Source organism: Lichenostomus cassidix, chromosome 19 (assembly GCF_008360975.1).
Source record: "Lichenostomus cassidix isolate B80296 chromosome 19, HeHo_3.0, whole genome shotgun sequence".
In the NCBI taxonomy this organism is placed as follows: Eukaryota; Metazoa; Chordata; class Aves; order Passeriformes; family Meliphagidae; genus Lichenostomus; species Lichenostomus cassidix.
Genome location: NC_139499.1, coordinates 3,343,601 through 3,361,030, shown reverse-complemented (window position 1 = coordinate 3,361,030; position 17,430 = coordinate 3,343,601). Strand labels below are relative to the sequence as shown.

The 17,430-nt window shown below is 46.4% G+C and overlaps 1 protein-coding gene across 5 annotated transcripts in view; it reads left to right on the top strand.

The window, feature by feature from the left end:
* The first annotated feature begins 474 nt into the window (after positions 1 to 474).
* Positions 475 to 17,430, top strand: part of CLIP2 (CAP-Gly domain containing linker protein 2) — a 69,827-nt gene continuing 52,871 nt past the window's right edge. Inside the window, exons 1-2 of one of the 5 annotated variants that reach the window (XM_085078831.1) lie at positions 475 to 657; positions 15,225 to 15,445. In XM_085078831.1, coding sequence (XP_084934957.1) covers positions 15,334 to 15,445 — 112 coding nt within the window. In that variant the 5' untranslated portion in view covers positions 475 to 657; positions 15,225 to 15,333. Of the gene's footprint in view, positions 658 to 759; positions 1,152 to 15,224; positions 15,446 to 17,430 lie in introns of those variants that run through there. The other 4 variants (XR_014855864.1, XM_085078832.1, XM_085078830.1 and 1 more) reach the window with 4 other exon arrangements.

Sequence of the window (17,430 nt, the reverse complement as noted above, 5' to 3'; positions counted from 1 at the left end):
TCACTCCCCACAACTCCCTGACAGTGCAGCCAGATGGGGTCAGGCTCTGCTCCCAGGGAACAAGGGACAGGACAAGAGAAAACGGCCTCTAGTAGCATCAGGGGAGGTTTGGATTGGATATCGTGGAAAATTTCCCCATCAAAAGGGCTGTGAAGCCCTGGCACAGGCTGCCTAGGGCAGCGGTGGAAGCACCATCCCTGGAGGGATTTAACAGATGTGTACAATTGGCACTTGGGGACATGGGTCAGTGGTGGCATTGTCAGTGCTGGGGGAATGGTTGGACTCGATGATCTTAAAGGAGTTTTCCAACCTGAGTGATTCTATGGCCCTGCTCAGTTGTACCTCCGTGCAGTGTCAGCCCAGGTACGGCTCTGCGAGGGAACAGCAGGAGGTGGTGAGGGCTAAGTGGTGATCACCACCTCAGCCCGGCCAGCCTGGCTTTGAATGAACGAGCTTCTAAAGCTGCAGGTGGGTTCCCCTTGCTGCATTCCGCGTTAAATCCCGGCTAATTAGGGCTCTTTCCTTTTCTCCAGGAAGCACCACCAGATTCTCTTGCCCTTCTTGTATCAATCAAAACCACCTAAATTCAGGTGTGTTTGGAGAGTTCCTCCTTCCCAGTGCCGCGGGGAGGGAGGCGGCGGCTGCAGCCAGCGAAAGGTGAGCTTACAATTATTTCGGGTTTTAAGACAGGAGCGCTCGGGGCTGCGGGCAGCCAGGAGGAGCCTCCGTTTTGCCGTTCCACCCTCTCCCCCGGTTTCGGGCGGCGCCGGGGCCCGGCGACCAGGAGGATTTGGGCGCGGGGCGGCCCCGGACCGGCCCCTTTGTTCGTGCGGGCCCGGCCGTGCGGCGGGAGGGACGGAGGGAGCGGCGGTGCCGGCCCCACATCCTCCCCCGGGCCCGCATCCTCCTCCGCCTCCGCCGCTCCGAGCCGCCGCCCAGATCCCTCCTCCCGGCTCCCCGCTCCCTCCTCCCGGCTCTCGGCTCGGCCGCGCAGGGAGTGGCAGGGCGGCCGCCGGCCGGGGTCGCATCTTGCGGCGGCACCGAACCTCCTGCTCCGCTCCGGCGGGCAGCCCGAGGGTAAGGGGGACGGCGGGAGGGACGGCAGCGCCCGGCCAGCCCGCGCCGCAACAAAGGAGGGATGAATGGAGAAGGTGCGGGAGGAGCCCGGGCAGCGGGGATGCGCCGCTCGGTACCGATGGGAGGCTCGGCCGCCGCGCATTGTCCTTGGGCTCTAAAGGCACCGAGCATCCTCGGCGGGCCGGCATCCCGGCTGCGATCCTCGGCTGGGCAGCACCGGTGGCGGGAGGGGCTTCGGGGTGCGGGGCTGCCGGGGGTGCACACCCACCTACACCCCCAGGGTGGGCGCTTGCTCTACTCCTGGGTCACGGCAAACGCGCGGTTGGAGCGGCCAGGGAGGCAGCGGCCTGATGCCGTGGGGATGGAGGTGGGAGTGGGTGTCAGCATCCGCGGCTCGGTGCCGAGCGAGTTTTGGGTTTGAAATGGGAGGAAAATTGTCTTTTGTCTTTGAGAAGCTTGACTGCTTGCTGGGCTCGGTCTCCTCGCTCGGTTTTTCTTGTTTAACGATCCAGATATCGACATGAAGCACGTCCTGCAGGATCTGATGTGGGGTTTTTGTCTGTTGCAAGGAGATGTACTTCTGAGGAAGGCCCAGGTTGAGCTGCTGGCATTGCTATAGTGCTCAGGTTATGAGCAGCCAGGCAGATGGAGCAGGGCTCTGCCCCTTGCATCTCCTGACATGAAACAGCAAAGGATGTTTGGGGCAGCATCCAGGGATGGACGTAGAGGCATGAGTTGTTATCTCCACAGTATCCAGGCAGCCTGCAGCAGCGTTTCGGAAGTGCTGGGAGACAAAGCACTGTGTCAGCACCGAGTGTTATTTGCTGCTCTGTTGAGCATCAGTCTCACAGGCCTAAAAACCTTGTCTCAGAAACTCATCCTGCTGGAATGGATGTCAAGTTTCACCAGTCCATCCGTTACTGCTGGCTAAAGTGTTTCCTTGGGAGGGTGACTTGCAACTCAAGAATAGGTCTGCATGTGGATATATTTGGGGTGTCAGCCCAGGTTTGTTTGCCTTAGACTCTGCCCAGCAGCCTGCTAACAGCATTCCTCTCCCCATCAGTGCTCCAAGAGAGGCCCATTAATCAGCACAGGCCTGTCATTGCTGGGGTGATGCTTTTGAACATAGTGCAGCTCCTGATTGTAAATTTGGGTCTGAGATATGGCATTTTAAGAAATTACCTGCCTGCTGTTAGAGCCTGCCGGGGATTAGGAAGGAGGGAGTGTGCATCAAACAGCTATGTTTGCACAAAAGTTGTCACTGCCTGGCAGAAATCCCTGGGAGTGTGGGACTTCAAAGGCTCAGCTCTGAGACACAGCACAAGTGACAACATTAGCACTAGCCACTGCAGCACGGCAGGGAGAAGCTGTGCTGGAGCCTGTCTAGCATCTCGGGAACACTTGTGTGGGGCTTCCTTCAACTGAGGGAAACCTCGTGTTTCAAGAGATGCTCTTAGGATCAGTATGGATGGGATTATCTACTGAGGCTGAGGGTTGGCATGTGCTCCTCTAGCCTTGGAGGCTGCCATAATCTACTCCAGCAACGAGTAGTTCCTGGTGTGTTTTCTCTTTCTCCCCACTTGTGCTTTTTGGTTTGGCAGAAGTGAGGAAGAACTCAAAGGGGAGTTTTCTGCTTCCAAGGGATGTGGCTCTGTAAGGACATCCAGGCCAATTCTTCCCTTGTGTTACTAGGTGGTTAAAATGGGTCAAGGCATGGATTCCACCTCCTGACTGAGGTTGTTGGTTTTATTTATCAAAATGCTGTCTCTGTCCATGAAACTCACGGATTTTTTTTTTCTTTTTTGAGAGGGTGTTGTAATCAATATATAAAGCAAGTTCCATACCACAGGTACATGGTGTTGATACCACTTTGCAGAGAGTACACAGTGCATGGCAATGTCTAAACCTTTTAAAATACCTTTAAAGCTCTGGGAAAGCCCAGATATGGGTACCTAGACCTGAAAGTGACTTGTAACTCCTCTATATTAGACACTAGTGTGCACTTGTATATAGAGATATCTATAGATGTTTATAGAGAGATTTAGTTTTTCATGGATGCCTTTTATAAATACCTTATGATTCTTTTCTTCTCCATCTCCCAAGGGCTCTGAGCACAATAATGACCAAGGAAGTTGCTGACATGCGTTGAGAGCATCAATTTTTCCTCTGTTGCTGAGTTAAATGCCCCCAGTAATAAGTCTCTGGCTGTTGCTCTTCTATTACTGTTCTTGTGATATTTATCATAGAATTGCAGGTCTTGTTAGCCAGGGAGAGCCCCTTGGCTTATAGTACTGGTGATGTCAGACTCCAGCAAGACTTGAGCTTTGTTTTACTGGTCAGTTTTCTAAAACAACCGCATGAAGTTGCTGAATGAAGATAAACTGTCCATGCTTATTCCAGAGGCCCAGGTTAGAGTAAGGAGGCCTTGGTCTTTTTTGTGTCCTCTATTCCTGTCTTCTCCATGTGGGTCCTTCCCATCCCACGTGGAAGCTCTTGTCTCCGTGGCTGACACTGACAGAGACACAGAATTCTCAGTGCATCATTGTACAAAGTCTCTTTCTGCAGTACCCCCGTGCTCTTGGAGCCTTTCCCTGCTTGGCTGAGAGCAGCCTGTGTGCTCTGTTGAGTGTTGATGCTAAACAGGACAAAGCAAATTCACTTCCCTCGTAGCTGGATTTAATTTCTTGCTCGTATATGATTGTGCAGTAGCTCTTGTTATGGAAAAATTACTTCATTGCATGTGACTGATACTTTCTGCTATTCCCCAAAAAAAAGATCCTGTTGAAACCCCTTTTAAATAAAACCTACAACAAACTCACAATGTTTCTGCATCAGAGTTTTGGAAATCATTCCCATACAGTGGTACGGTTTTTATTGTCCAATTCTAAATAATGAAACTGTCTATAAAACAGCCATGGTTGGTTCAGATGCAGCATAAGCAAAGAAAGATGTGTGAAGAAATGAAGCCAAGCTTTGTCTTATTTTTGTTGCATTTTTTTTCCTTCAGAATGATGGAATAAAATATGATGCTGACTGCAATTGGCTCTGAAATTAAGTGATACTTTCCTTTCATCGATTTATTTTTATTGAGCTAATGTTCACTCACCTGCATAATTGCAGAGGAGTGTGGCACAGACTGGCAAAATTCCATGTTGCAGGTTCTGATCCAGTCATGGGGTCTCCATCTCCTCATCCCAGTCTGCTGAGGCACAAAGGGAATCTAAAATTGGTTTATTTTGAGAGTTTATGTTCTGAACTGTGCTGTTGACTCCCTTGATAATTCCATTTGTGTCTGGGAAAGCCAAATGGCTATTTTTGAAAATATTTATACTCTCTATCTATAAAATAAACACTTCAGATAGACTTCCCAAATCCTTTGATGGGTTAGGGAGGGAGATAGTGGTGCCATCTCTGATTATTGTTTTTTCAGTAATCTAGAGAAAAATCTTTTCTATCTCTTTCTCCCAGGTACAAAATGGGTGTTGCAATTCTGACCTCCTTTGAGGTTTGTGAATTAAATGCTCTGGGGATGTTGCGTATGTGGATCTTGGAACTTTTAAATCCCTTTTTGGCCCTTATAAATCCATTTTCTGTGCTTTGATATGTGCTTCCTTTGAAAAGGTAATGCAAATTAAATTGTATTGCCTGTGCCAGAGCTCTTGGTTGAAATTAATTATATTTTATTTTACTGAATAACTTGCATAGTGTAGTAAAAGACCATGTGGATATTAGTTACACTGGAAAGACTTCACAGGAACTTCAAGAAATCATCTGATCCATCTGTCTGTTCCAGGTTGGATCTGGCTTCAGCTGTCATTCAAGACAGAGTTTTGGAGATTTTTATTTTTCAATGAATAATGTAGCAATGAAGGAGTTTGTACAGCCTCTGTGGGCAGTCTGGCTCAGTTTGAACTCTTTCTGTAGTGCATGTCTTGCCCTTTGTTTTGTTGTTGTCATTGTCCCTTAGTCTATCTGCCTGTTTCTGTGCAAAGGACAAAGGTGTTTCACTGACAAAAACCAACACAATTTCTTTTGCAGCATGGCCTTCTTTTGCAGCACATCCTCTGGTGGGGCAAGGAAGGCTTCTAGCCTGAGGCACCAGCTTCTGGCATAGTCACTGACAAAGGATTTCTCTGGCTGATCTGTTCTTTTTCTTCCTCTGGCATATTCCTCCCCTCTTTATCTGTTGTATCATGCTCGGACAACTTCTGTGTCCTCTAATTAGCGCTGGAAACTTTTCAGGAGCCTGACAGGCACAAAAAGCAGCTGCCTGTTGAAACAAACTTTCCCATCCTTTGCAAACACTCCCCATTCACGACCTGCAAGTGCCTCCCCTGGATTCAGGGACTGTCCTGGCTGCAGAACAAACCTTCCTAGAAAAATAGGCCTCTCTGCTTGTGTTTAATGGGCTTCTTAGCCTCATATTTGGCTGTTGTATATCATGTATTGTGCTACCTCAGTGGCTTCTGTCAGCATGAAGTTGGCCCTGGTGATTAAAGCCTCCTCCTTGTCTATATTTAGCATTCAGCTATTTGTTTTATAACTGAAATCCTTACTTTGCAAATTGGAGCAGGTCAGTCTGCAACCTTGGATAAGTGCCTTTTTCTTTTTTCCTCTGGATTTTTGTTTCCCAGCTGGTGAGTCTGGCATGTTTAGCTGATGACCAATCCACCAGCCATCCCTAATGGAGATTTAATGATGGACAATATGGCACAAAAAGGCAGGCTTGTGTGGAATATGCTGGTGAGACAGAGGAAGCGGATGTTTTGCCTTTTACTGTTCATCTTTTACGTGTGTTTATGTGGACTTTTACTGGGGTCTATGAAGTAGCTTTTTGAACTTGCTGAGTCTCATCCATAGGAAAACTTTGTTTATATGTGTACATGTATTTATTTGTATTTCTAGTAAACAATACTGGCAATATCAGTGCCTCCTGCAAGCTTAATGTTGACGGCTCTGAAGCATCTGCAAGCACTTTTCCCCTTTTTATTTCTGAATCTCTCCAAAGGACATTGGCTAGGTGCCAGGAAGGTGTGGGAGCACTTCTAGCACATTTACATGGAAATGTCAAAGTCAAATAGCACTTTTGGGTGATCATATGATTCAGGTTTATGGAGTGCTATGATACATTCTGCCTTAGGGTGCCAGCAACTTTGATTGCCATTGTTAGAGGTGACAACTCGCTTTTTGCTCTTCCTTTTTTGTTGAAACAGGACTAGTTTGTGTTAGAGGTGTTTTGCCAGTGCTCTGCATTGTGATGCAGGGAGGCTGCCTCTTTTAACTTGCTGGGTAGATGAGATTATACCTTTATCTCTGTACAAAATCATGATTGTGGCTTTGCCTGCACTAGTGGTATAGAAACAGCCTGTTTCTGTGAGAAGTGAAGGAGCAGCCAGGGACACGTGGTGACTCTAAAGCTCCAGCTGGAACATGCAGTGCTGTGGTACTCCAGGAGTATGGTGGGCTGATCCATCTGTCCTGCCTACCTGCTTGCAGACTGAGTTCATCGCTCTTATCTCCAGAGATATGAACCACGAAATCCTGTTTTCAGCACTGATCTGTCTAACCAGACCCTTTCCTTTTGGCTGCTGGCGTCTACACATCATGGGCTGCTGTGTGTGCTTCCCAGTGGCATGGCAGTGCATGCATAGAGATGCTGATTGAAATCAGGCTGTGGAGCAGCCCAGCTCAGCAGGCTCTCTGCTGCTGTGGGAGGAGGCTGGGATTGACAGCCTGGCCCAGATGTGGCAGCTTCTCCTGCCTGTGCCAGCCCAACAGGTCCTGCTGGAGTGGGTGTGTTCAGTCTCCACACTTGCTGTGCAATCTGACTGCATCTTCTCACTCCCTAGAAACTGCAGTCCCCAACCTCTGCATGTATTATAGCCATCCTCAGGTGCTGGTATGGCTTAGTGCCCAGAGGCTTTGAGCTGGGATCTTGCCTCTCTCCATGGGGTGCAATCCAAAGTAAACATTGGCTTTTGCAAGGCAGGGTGTGAGTGAAGAGGATCTACATGGCAGGAGGGAATAGCATATCAAATTAGATCTTATCTGTCAACATTATAACTTGCCAAAATTATGATTTTGGTCATTGATAGGGATGTAATTTGAATGTGATAGAGTTGTAATTTGAATAAGACATGTTCCTTCTTGTACTTTAAGGTCCATGAGCTATCCAAACTCCTGGCTATGAGTGAGATTATGGGTGATAAATTAAGAAACTTCATGATTAACACATACTGGCTGAAAGCAAACTCTCCAGATTACTGTTCTTGTCAGCACCACTGGCTGTGGTGGGAGCTGTGTGGATATGTCAGTGAGAGTGAGGGCTGGCAGTGTTTGTAAAGAGGCCCAGAAGAAAGCAGCAATTAGTGCACATAGTCCAGAGGTCATCTGCTTAAGTGGGAGGCTGAGTTGCGACTGGTGAATCAGCAGGGAGGAGGAGAAGGGTGCTCCAGGGAACAACTGTGTCCAGAGTTGCTCTGTTGCTATCAGTGCAGCAGCAGGAAGCTGGATGCTTGTGTGGATAGAGGGAATGGGGTTTGCACTTGGTGTCCCAGAAGGAGAGTGGGTTTGCTCCTCCTGAGTGTCTTTGGTTTGGTGACCTCAAAACTTTCAAGAGGTACCAGTGGTGTAACCTCCTGGTGTGCCACCCCTCTGTTCAGATAGGTACTGTTACCATCCCTCTGTATGTTGCAAAGACATTAGTGACCACTGGAAGAAGGAAGCCAGGAGTCCTGGCTGTCGGTGCTGTATCTTGGCTATGAGGTGATTAGAGGTTGGATTAGATATCTTTAAAGATCCCTTCCAACCCAACTGCTTCTACCACAGTCTGTATCTACTTTTTGGCTTCCCTCCTGCTGTATCTTAACACGCAGAGTGTGAAGGTGGGCTAGTTATTCTTTAAACTTTTGGGAACAGATGCTTTGTTTGAAAGAGTGAGATGATGTTAGCTCATAATATTTGGCATAAAGTTTGTCCCTGGCCTGGTGAGACATCGCCTGGGTTGCAGCATGCACTTTGGGTTTGTCCATGTTTAGAGCAAACTGAATTCAAGTGAGGACGTTTGGAGAAGGTCAGCTGAGATGACCCAGGAACTGGTGAGTCTCATATCTCAGGATTGCTTGCTCAGAATGGCACAGAGAGGGCAGACAAAGGGCAAAGCTGTCTCCTGGGAGTTGGGCACAATGGGAGGGTGTCAGAGTTGTGCAAAGGGCACAGGAGGTATGTGGGCAGAAGGCTGGCTTGGATAAATCTGGACTGGCAACTAGTGGGGGGTTTCCTGGAGAGCAGAGGCTGAAACTGCTGGGGATGAAATGCCTTGTACTGTGGTTTCATAACTAAAGGAGAGGGGCTGCAGCAGGGACAGGGTTGGGTGTTTCTATCCTGCATCCCTGCCTGAGGTTTTGGCAGCTGGTGGAGAGGCAGGGTCAGGTTTCCCTCGGTGTGACACTGTTTGCACTGGGGTTGCTCTGAGGAGGTTCTGTGGTAGAAGCTACACCTGCAGTGGCAGTGGCTCAGGTATAAAGGTAAATCACAGGATGTTTAGTCTATCATAGAGGTTAGAATTAGTTTTAAAAGGTTTCTGTCTGGTTCCTGCTGGGATGAGCAGGTCTCCAGCACAAAAGGGATTGTATTAATGGGGTGCCTTTTCCTAGTGCACTTCAGGGTGTGTGTAGACACTGGACAGCATTTGTGGAGCACAGTGAGGACTTTAGGGGCAAGCCCAGTGTGTCCTGAGGTACACCAGAAACTTGTTGCATCCTTCTCTTATTTTCTTTGCTTTTAACCAAATAATCTGCAAGTTTAAAGTGGTACAACTGCAGTACCGTCAGAAGGGCTGGTCTGCAGAACCTACCATGTAAAAAGGGTGGAAAAATCAGGGCAGAAGGGACCCAGGTCCTGGTTTTGTTTCATAATCAAAGTCCAGGACAGAGGTTACATTATAGAAGTGCACAAATTAATATATATATATATATATATTAATCTGAGCTCTAGATAGTAACAGATTAAGTGCCAGAGTGAAGTTTAGTGCTATGCTAAGTCAGCAGTCAAAAGCTAGGAAATTCCAAAAGTTCAGATCCTTTGCTGCTCTGCACAGCATGCATAGCATGGCTGGGTTGTTGTATAGCTCATATTTAATTAAAGAAATCGTTTCTCCAGTAGAAAAATACCAAACCACTGTAATGGAATATATGTGTCATGTGTCATTGTGTTTGCTTCACTCTGCCTGCTCTCTTCGTTGTTCTCTTCCAGATGCTGTTTTTGACAAATAACACTTTCTATGAATAGGGAACTTGGATTTTATCAAAGCCTCATGAATTGTAGAGAAATCTTTAATGGAATAGAGTGGCCATGAATCAAATCTGACTGACCTGCAAGACAGCAGCTGAGAAACCTCTGTGTACATTCTGTTCCCTTCCCGTGTGAGACTCCAACTTTGGTGTCACACCCTATAAATCTCTGCAGGGACACTGTCCCCTGCCCCCAGGGCTGAATGCCAGGAAGCAGAAACTCAAGCAGAAACAAGATCATCCCTAGGATTTTTCCCACAAATTAGAGATAGTTTTGCTCTGCAATTAATACAAAATTGTTGCTATCTACTGTGTCAGTTCCCCGTCAGCGTTTTGGCAGCTAGGGAGCACGAGCTCATCAACCAGCCTGTAATTACTCTCCAGGGTATGTGATGAGTTCCTTGAATGTACTTTGGCTTTTTCTCTCTGCACTTTGCCTCAGGATTTGCATTGTGGTTTTTTAGAGCGCAATAAGAGGGCTTTGCACATTCTTCCTTTAAAAAAATCTTGGTTTAGAAGTAAATCACAGGATGTTTAGTCTGTCATAAAGATTATAATTAGTTTTAAAAATACCTGAGCCTTTAAATAAAAGGCCTCTAGGCCTTCTCTTGGCATTCTGTGCTAATTATTACAAAACTTGAGTGAGCAAAAAGACTAAACATGGGCTTCTCTAGAAGTTAACAACACTTCACACTTGTCAGGGAAACTGTGTAGTAACAACAGAGCTTTATGGCTGAAAACCTGCTTGAATTCTCCCGACTGCAAGAGAGGAAAAACCTGATGGCTGACAGAGGGCACCAGGATTCCCTGGTTTTCCCTACCTCTAACTGGAAGCAGTATGCTCCTTTCATTCCTGCAGTACTCTCTGTTCCCTCTGTGGGAGAAGGAAAGGTTTTCTTGGAAGTGGAGTCTGACCTTAATTAAAAATGAGCGTCTCTCATTTCCTCTATACTTCAATTAAGTGCAAGGATTTACTCCTAATCTGCCATGTGCTTCAGAAATGGGTTTCTGGTGGCTTATCAGAAGGAGTAACTAATCAGAGAAGTGAGAAGGCGATGGCACAATTACCTTGGATCGGATGGGGCATCTTAAGGAATTAAAAGATAAAATTGCCTTTTCTTCTCAGCATAATCTCTGTCTCTATTAGCAAAGCTGCAGTTTGGCATTATCAGATCCTGTCTCTGACCAGATTCATTTCCTGTCCCTTTCACACAAGACTGAGCGCTTCATGTCTGGCCCTTGGATTAGGATTTCAAGGCAAAATTCTATTCTTGAAATCCCTAACCCATCTTTGCATCATGGTCAGTGTTGTGAGGTTGTGAGCCTGCGGCACCAAATCTTGACTTGCCCTTTTCCCTGGCATGGGACACTTGGCAGCAATATATCCAGGATTAAGAACTTCAGGAGATAGGACTTTGCTGCCTGAAAATCTCATTTTCCTGGGAGTGAGGAAGGTGCAGAAAAGCTTGGAAATATGGAATGGGTGCAACCAAATGCTTAGAAACAAGAAATTAAATAACTCTGCCTAACTTAAAAAAACGTGGGTCCGCTCTCATAGTGAAATCCCTGTGCCTTGCCCAGCGTGTCATGTTTACCCAACACTTCTTACATCCAGATCCAGCCAGAAGGAAGTACCAGGCGCAGGATGGGATTCAGGCTAACTCAGTCTGGTGTCTGCAAACCTGTTCCTGTTGCAGTTGCTGCACTCAGTGTGTCGAGGTGCAGAGATCCTTATTTTGTGTATACCCATAAGGACTTTCCTCTGGGGAGTGTGCTGGGTCCAGGAGTCTGCTTTGTTACTTATGCCCATCCTGAACAGGATGTTATTCATATTCCTATTCAAAAGTATGTGGAGTACTCGTGTGCCTTCTTTGAGGGTGAGAGGGATGGATGAATTAGAGAAGCTGTGGATAAGCTGTATTGCCAGAGACATTTTCTTCCAGTCCTTGGTTTGTGTAATTTCTCTATCACATTTATGAAATAATTGACTCTAAGCACCTCCAGTTGTTTGTTTTTAATGTGTGCTGCTCTGATGCAGTTATCCATGATGCTGGCCAGGCATATCAATATATTTTGCTCCTGATGAAAGGTGGTTTTTGGCTGTACATCTGTACTTATTTGAGAACAGTTCCCGTTTTTGAATCTGAGCCTGTGTGACTCACATTCAGCTGTCCCCTTTTCTGATGGAAAGATGGAGAAAAGAATATTTTGGTCATTTGAAGCAGGCTTTCATATTGTGCATTCCTGGGATGCTTTTCTTGGTTGTGGGAACAGACAGAACCATTCATCCCAGTGTGGAAAGATTGCAGGAAGAATCTAGTGGAGATCTAGAAAATGCTTGTCATCTGTCATATCTTGGAAAGGAAATAAAAACAAAATAATCAGAGCTGGTGGCTCTGGAGTATCCACAGGAGTAGATGGGTTTTCTTTACAGTGCATCTGGAGAAAGTCACATTTCCATGAAGTTTTGCAGGAAGGCAAAGCTTACAGCTTGTGCAGGAAATATGGGGAGTAGGAATGATAAATAACATAGAGAATAGAAATTTTCAGTTCCCTTGAAGTTACTGGATAGAGCTTAGACTATTTTGGCTGATTTCAGTATCAGGGAAGAGAAATGGCTCGTGTTTCTTACACCACATATTTGCCTGTGTTCAGCCTCTCCTCCTGGAAGCAGATTCTTCAGAAGAGCTAGAAACAGGTTTTCCAGGAGGACTGCTAATAGAGCCTGTTGGGAAGCTGAGGGTTCTGTACAGGAGCTCAGAGCATGTTGTTATCTCTAATGGAGCAGGGCAGTGCCCTGTGGAGATACTGGCCTGTGTCCCAGGCCAGGGATATTTCTGCAGCACAAAAGCTGCATCACTCGGCTGGGAGCTAATGTGGGACTTGGATGGCTCAGGCAGCATTGCTCTTGGTGGTGAAGATGACCTAATGGTGTCATTTGGAAGAGCTCTGTGCTCAGTGTTCAGAGCTTCCCAAAAACCTGCTCATATATATTTGTGTTGAAGTGGGGGAGAAACTGGTGACAGAGAAGGAGTATCTATCCCTAGCAGCAGGCACAGGCTTCTTTAAAAATGTCCCAGACGTTTATTTTTATCTGTGTATCACTGACAAACTGCATTTCTAGTAAAACTTACTCCAGTTCAGCGTAATTTCCCTGTGTGATGTTGAATGTGCAGGGGTGTGCTGAGGCAGCTGTCCCTGGCTCTGGTCAGCCTGCAGCTTGTGACAGTGGCACTTTAGATGGATGAGTCTGCCCTGTCAGACCCACCCTGCAAGCTGACATGCAATGGGCACAGCCAAGCAAGGGGTCTGCTGTGATTCCTGATGGCACTTGAGAAGTTTCTGAATCTGTTGTGTGTGACCCCAGTGAGTGTGGCCATGAACTGATTGTGGTGGTTGTATTTCAGGATAAAAGCAGCTCTCTGTTCCAAGGGGAGCCTGATTAGCAGCCTGTGGAGTTCATTTGTTTTTAGTATTAGTGTGTTGAAAGCAAATGTGTTTGTGTTAGGGTTTCTGGCAGAAATCTTCATGTGGTGGGAATGCACTTCCTCTTGTTTCTCTCCCCAGTGTAAAAATATCCAGTTGTCCCGAGAAGAAGCAGAAAATCACAATATCCTGTGACAGGAGTGGGCAGCTGATCTTCAGGGATAATGAGATGTGGAGAGAGAATGAGCTGAAGTTCCTGTCTCCTCAATGATGAGCAGCAAAATAGAGGAACACACTAAATTCACTGTTCCCTAAAGTTTATGTGGTTCTGGCTGCAAAGTTAAGGATCCAGAGACTTTCTCTAACAGAAGACTGAAAAACTGTAAAATCATCCTATTCTTCTGGCACCCTTTCCTGCTTAAATTCTTCTCTACTACTGTTTTTTCCTTCCTTGTGTCTTTTTATCTTCCCATCCACATTCTGGTTAATTCAACCAGCTGGTGTAGAAGCATCAGCATCCCCAGGTTGTTTAATCCTGAGTACATCAAACCTTGTAACCAAAATACAGGACCAAATAAGGAGTAAATTCAGGAGTAAGGGCATGTTGTGAACAGGGCAGACTTTCAGGCTGAAGGTGATGGATTGAGATCTCTAGGTAGAGCACATCACCTTCTAGCAGAAATGCTGGAAATCAAGTCGCTCTGTAAAATCAAAGCTAGCCTGAGCAAAATGTGTCATATGAGATGGAGTGGGTGGCAGATGCTTCATCTGATGGCTTGACAAATAAAAGGAAGCTGGCTGATCAATGTTTCTCACCTCCAGATTCAGTTCCTTGTTCTCCCTATTTTAAGCTAAACAGAGCTGGAAGCTGCACCCTCCTGTCCAGCTCTGACAGCATCTGTTCCTCACTGACTCTGTGGCAGAGAGATTGTTTTTTCTCTTCCTTAGCAAGAGTTGGTTGCTCTTGTCTGTTATTTCTGCTGTGGGTGGTGTGATTGGAGCATCCTGCCTCTTGTAACCAGCCCTGAATTCTGTGTGAGGTGAATGTCTGCAGGAGTCTGAGTCCACCCCAGGTGTTGAACACCTCTGTGGGCACAGGGAGAAAAGGCCTTGATTCCTCAGTTTTTTGCTCAGGTTCCTTCCCCAGCACATCCCTGCTGATCCCTCCTTTCTTTGTCTCTTTAAGCTGATGTGGGATGACTGACTCTTACTGCTCTTTGGTGGTTTAGATATTTGTGAGTCCTGAGGAAGACAGTTTTGGAATTCTCCTTGCGGTTTTCCCTCCTCTGTGTCTCCTTGCAGCTTTTCCTGGAGCCCTGCCAGCCCTCTGCTCGCTCTGACCCAGCCTGTGTCGAAGTCCTTACTCATGCCTTAATCACTTCCCGTCCCATTATTGCAATTCCCTTCTTGCAGCATCTGTAAATCTTTGCTGCACTGACTCTCAGGGGTGCTGCCTCCTTCCTTGGCCCAGGAAGCAGTTCTGTGTGTCCCCATTTTCTGGCTGGTCCTTGGATTGCTCTCCTTGGAATTCCCTCTGCTGTTAGGTTGGCATTTTTCCTGGCTTGCTCTGCTGCCACCTTTTTTTCCTCCACATCCTAGCCTGTTTGCTCCAAGCCTCAGCTTCCTTTTGGCTGATAGGGTCAATTTTTAAAAATTATTTTTCTTTATCCATTAGGAATGTTTTTGCTTTCTTTTAAAAGCAAAATAGTAATTTCCTGTATTTTTCCTTTCTTGTCATGAAACTGTGCTTGCTGATGCAACATCCGTGCAAGGAATTTGGAGGTTTTATTCCATTTGCCTGCTGTTAAGGGAATGACATAAGGAAGGGTTGTAACTAGTGAATAGTTGGTAGAGTTATGCTTAAGTTTCAGGAAGTTTGTGGGTTTTTTTTTTTTCAAATTTTCTTATAAATCCATGGGGCCAAATGCCCTTTTTTCTGTGATAAGGTTTTGTATTTGTATTTATCTTTAAGGAAAGGAGCTGAAAGCCCCATCTGAGACATTGGCCTCATCCTTCCTTCCTTCCCCTGCCAGTTTTGAGAGGCTGCCCTGAAGGCTGGTGAAACTCTGGGCTGTGCATCGAAGGTGGTGCCTTTGGTCAGGGTTCTGGCACAGCTGGGGCTTGGCAGGTGCTGAACTGAGGCTTTAGAACTTAAAACCAGCCAAAACCATTTCATTTACTCAAATCCCAAACTGTATTTAAATTCTTGTTTAATCGCTTTGGGAAGTTTCAGCTTTGGCCCAGGACTCTGAGATGGAGGGAAAAAAATGTAACACGAAGGTGGGAGATGAGAGAGATGATCACCCTCGTATTATAGGAGAAGAAATGAAAGATTTTGACTCTTCTAGGGCTGGGCACTGCTTTCTGGGAGCCTGGTTCATGTTCTCCCACTCATTCTCTATCGAATTTCTTTGTGCTCTTCTCTCCCAGGTGTGTGACAATGGAAGAAGAGGTGCACCATTGAGAAGCCTGAACAGTGACACCAGGACAGCTCTGGAGACACTGGCAAGAGAAGCCTGAGATACAGGAGACAGGAAACATGCTGAAACCAAGTGGACTTAAAATCCCGGGCAGGGCTGGGAAGCACTCCAGCCCAGTGGGCAGAGCATCAGGGACGACTGCAGCTGCTGTCACCACTAACTCAAAAGAAGGTAAGGGCTCCATGCAGGGGCAGGAGCTGACCCAGGTGATTGCCTGGCTTGGAGGCAGTGGACTGGTGGAGCCAGTGTTCTGTGGGATGTGAAATCCCCCATCTGTATGTAGGCTGATGGATCAAAACAAGTCTAATGGGTGAATAAATGAGCTCCCTCTGCCAAGTAATGCACAAAACAGGCAAGTTGTGGAGTGAGTGGGAGACAGATAGATCCCCTGATGTTTAAGGCTGACAGAGGTACCTATCTAGACATTGACATGGGAAGGGCTGGTAGTTAGACAGATGAGAACCTCCCCCATGACCTTAAACACTGCCCTGGAGCCATTGCTTCTGGCCTGGGAGAATGTAGGAGTATGAGCTGAGCACTTAAGGAGGTTGGCCTGTGCTGATTACCTCCCATTAGCGCCTTTGTTTAAACAGAAACATTTCAAGCCCTAGGATTTGAATAATGACTTACCTTCACATACCTACACATGCCTTGCTGTTGTTAGTCTATATCCAGTGTATACATAAGCTATGCAGACTGCCATTATCAGTACAATTAACACTTCAAAAGCAGTTGAGGGTGGGTTTTGCTTAGGATTCATTTTTCTGGCTCAGTGGCTGATGGGATGTTTTTTTGTTGTGTAAAATTTAGTAAATATTCAAGATGGGAGTTGCGTATGTCATGTTTTTAATTTCACCTTTTTTGTTAAAAAAGGGTTTCTTCTTGCTTCTGAGCAAACACATCAGGATGATGTATATCCTATCAAAACGTGTACTTTGATTGTATTACACTTTCATTTGAGAAAGTCACTGGTTGCTTCTTTAGATCTGTCAACCTCTTGTCCTTATAATTCAGGCCACTTCCTACATGCCTGGTTACTTTGCTATGTGTTTCAGTCCCAAAAATAGATAACATTTAGCAGAATCAGGAAAGCCTTTTACCTCTCAGATAGTGTTTTTAATTAAAGGGATAATATTGGTCAAAATTAACTTTAAGCATGCAAGGTCTTGTTTGTGGAGCTGCTTGAGGCCGTGGGCAGAGATCCCACTGTAGGGATTGGAGAGGCACTGCTCTTCCCTGGCTGAGGACTTGGCCCTGTGTGTGGAGATTAGCAAATGTTTGGATTGCAGTTTTGTGTGAGTGGGTTTTAATATTAGAAAGCCTGATTTCTTAATTTTGTGCCCAAATCTCAGATACTGAAGTATCATTTTCTTTGTTTGCTATAGGGAAGTATAAATTGACAACGGAGAAGATTAATAGGTTTGGCTGTGTATTTTAAAGTTATTCCTCTGACCTTGTATTTCTGAATTTCTCCATTGTTTCTCCATCCCCTCAGCTCTGACTGAGAAATGAACTTGAACTCCAGTGATGTGCCTATTTAGCTCCTAATTATGACTCTCTCAAGGTGCTTTGGTCTGGATTTATAATTGCAGTGTGGAGTTGCTTTCAGTTGATTTTAATCACATGAAAAACACCAAAATGAGGGAGAAGACCTGAGGCCTGTCTTCCCTCCAGAGGCTTTGCAGCAGCATCTTAGCAGGCAGAGTTGTGCATTTGCTGTGGTCTGAAAGGCTCAGTCAGTGGCAGCATCGAGGCAACCTCTGGGCTGAATGCAGCGCCTGTTCACTGGAGTTCCTTTGTGCCTTGTTCAGCTCCAGCCATCTGTCACCAAGGGATGTGCAGCTAAGTACCCTCTGTGGGCTCCAAACGGAGTCTGACCTTTGCTTGAGATGTTCTAAGTTTTATTCCTGGAAAAAAGTGGGCATGGAGAAAGGGAGAAGTCTTGTGCTGGTGGGTTGGTACTGTGTGACAGCTGTGCTGCTGCTCCTCTGCCTCTCAGGATGGTGCAGGAGGCTTTTGGGAATTGTGGAGCTGCTGGAACAATCACAGCACTGAGCCATTCCTACCTGGAAGGTAGAGCAGAGCACAGTGGGGCTACTTAAATGACATGGGCTGGGTGACTAGCAGTGGTTGGGCTTGTAGTGTCATCTCTTGAC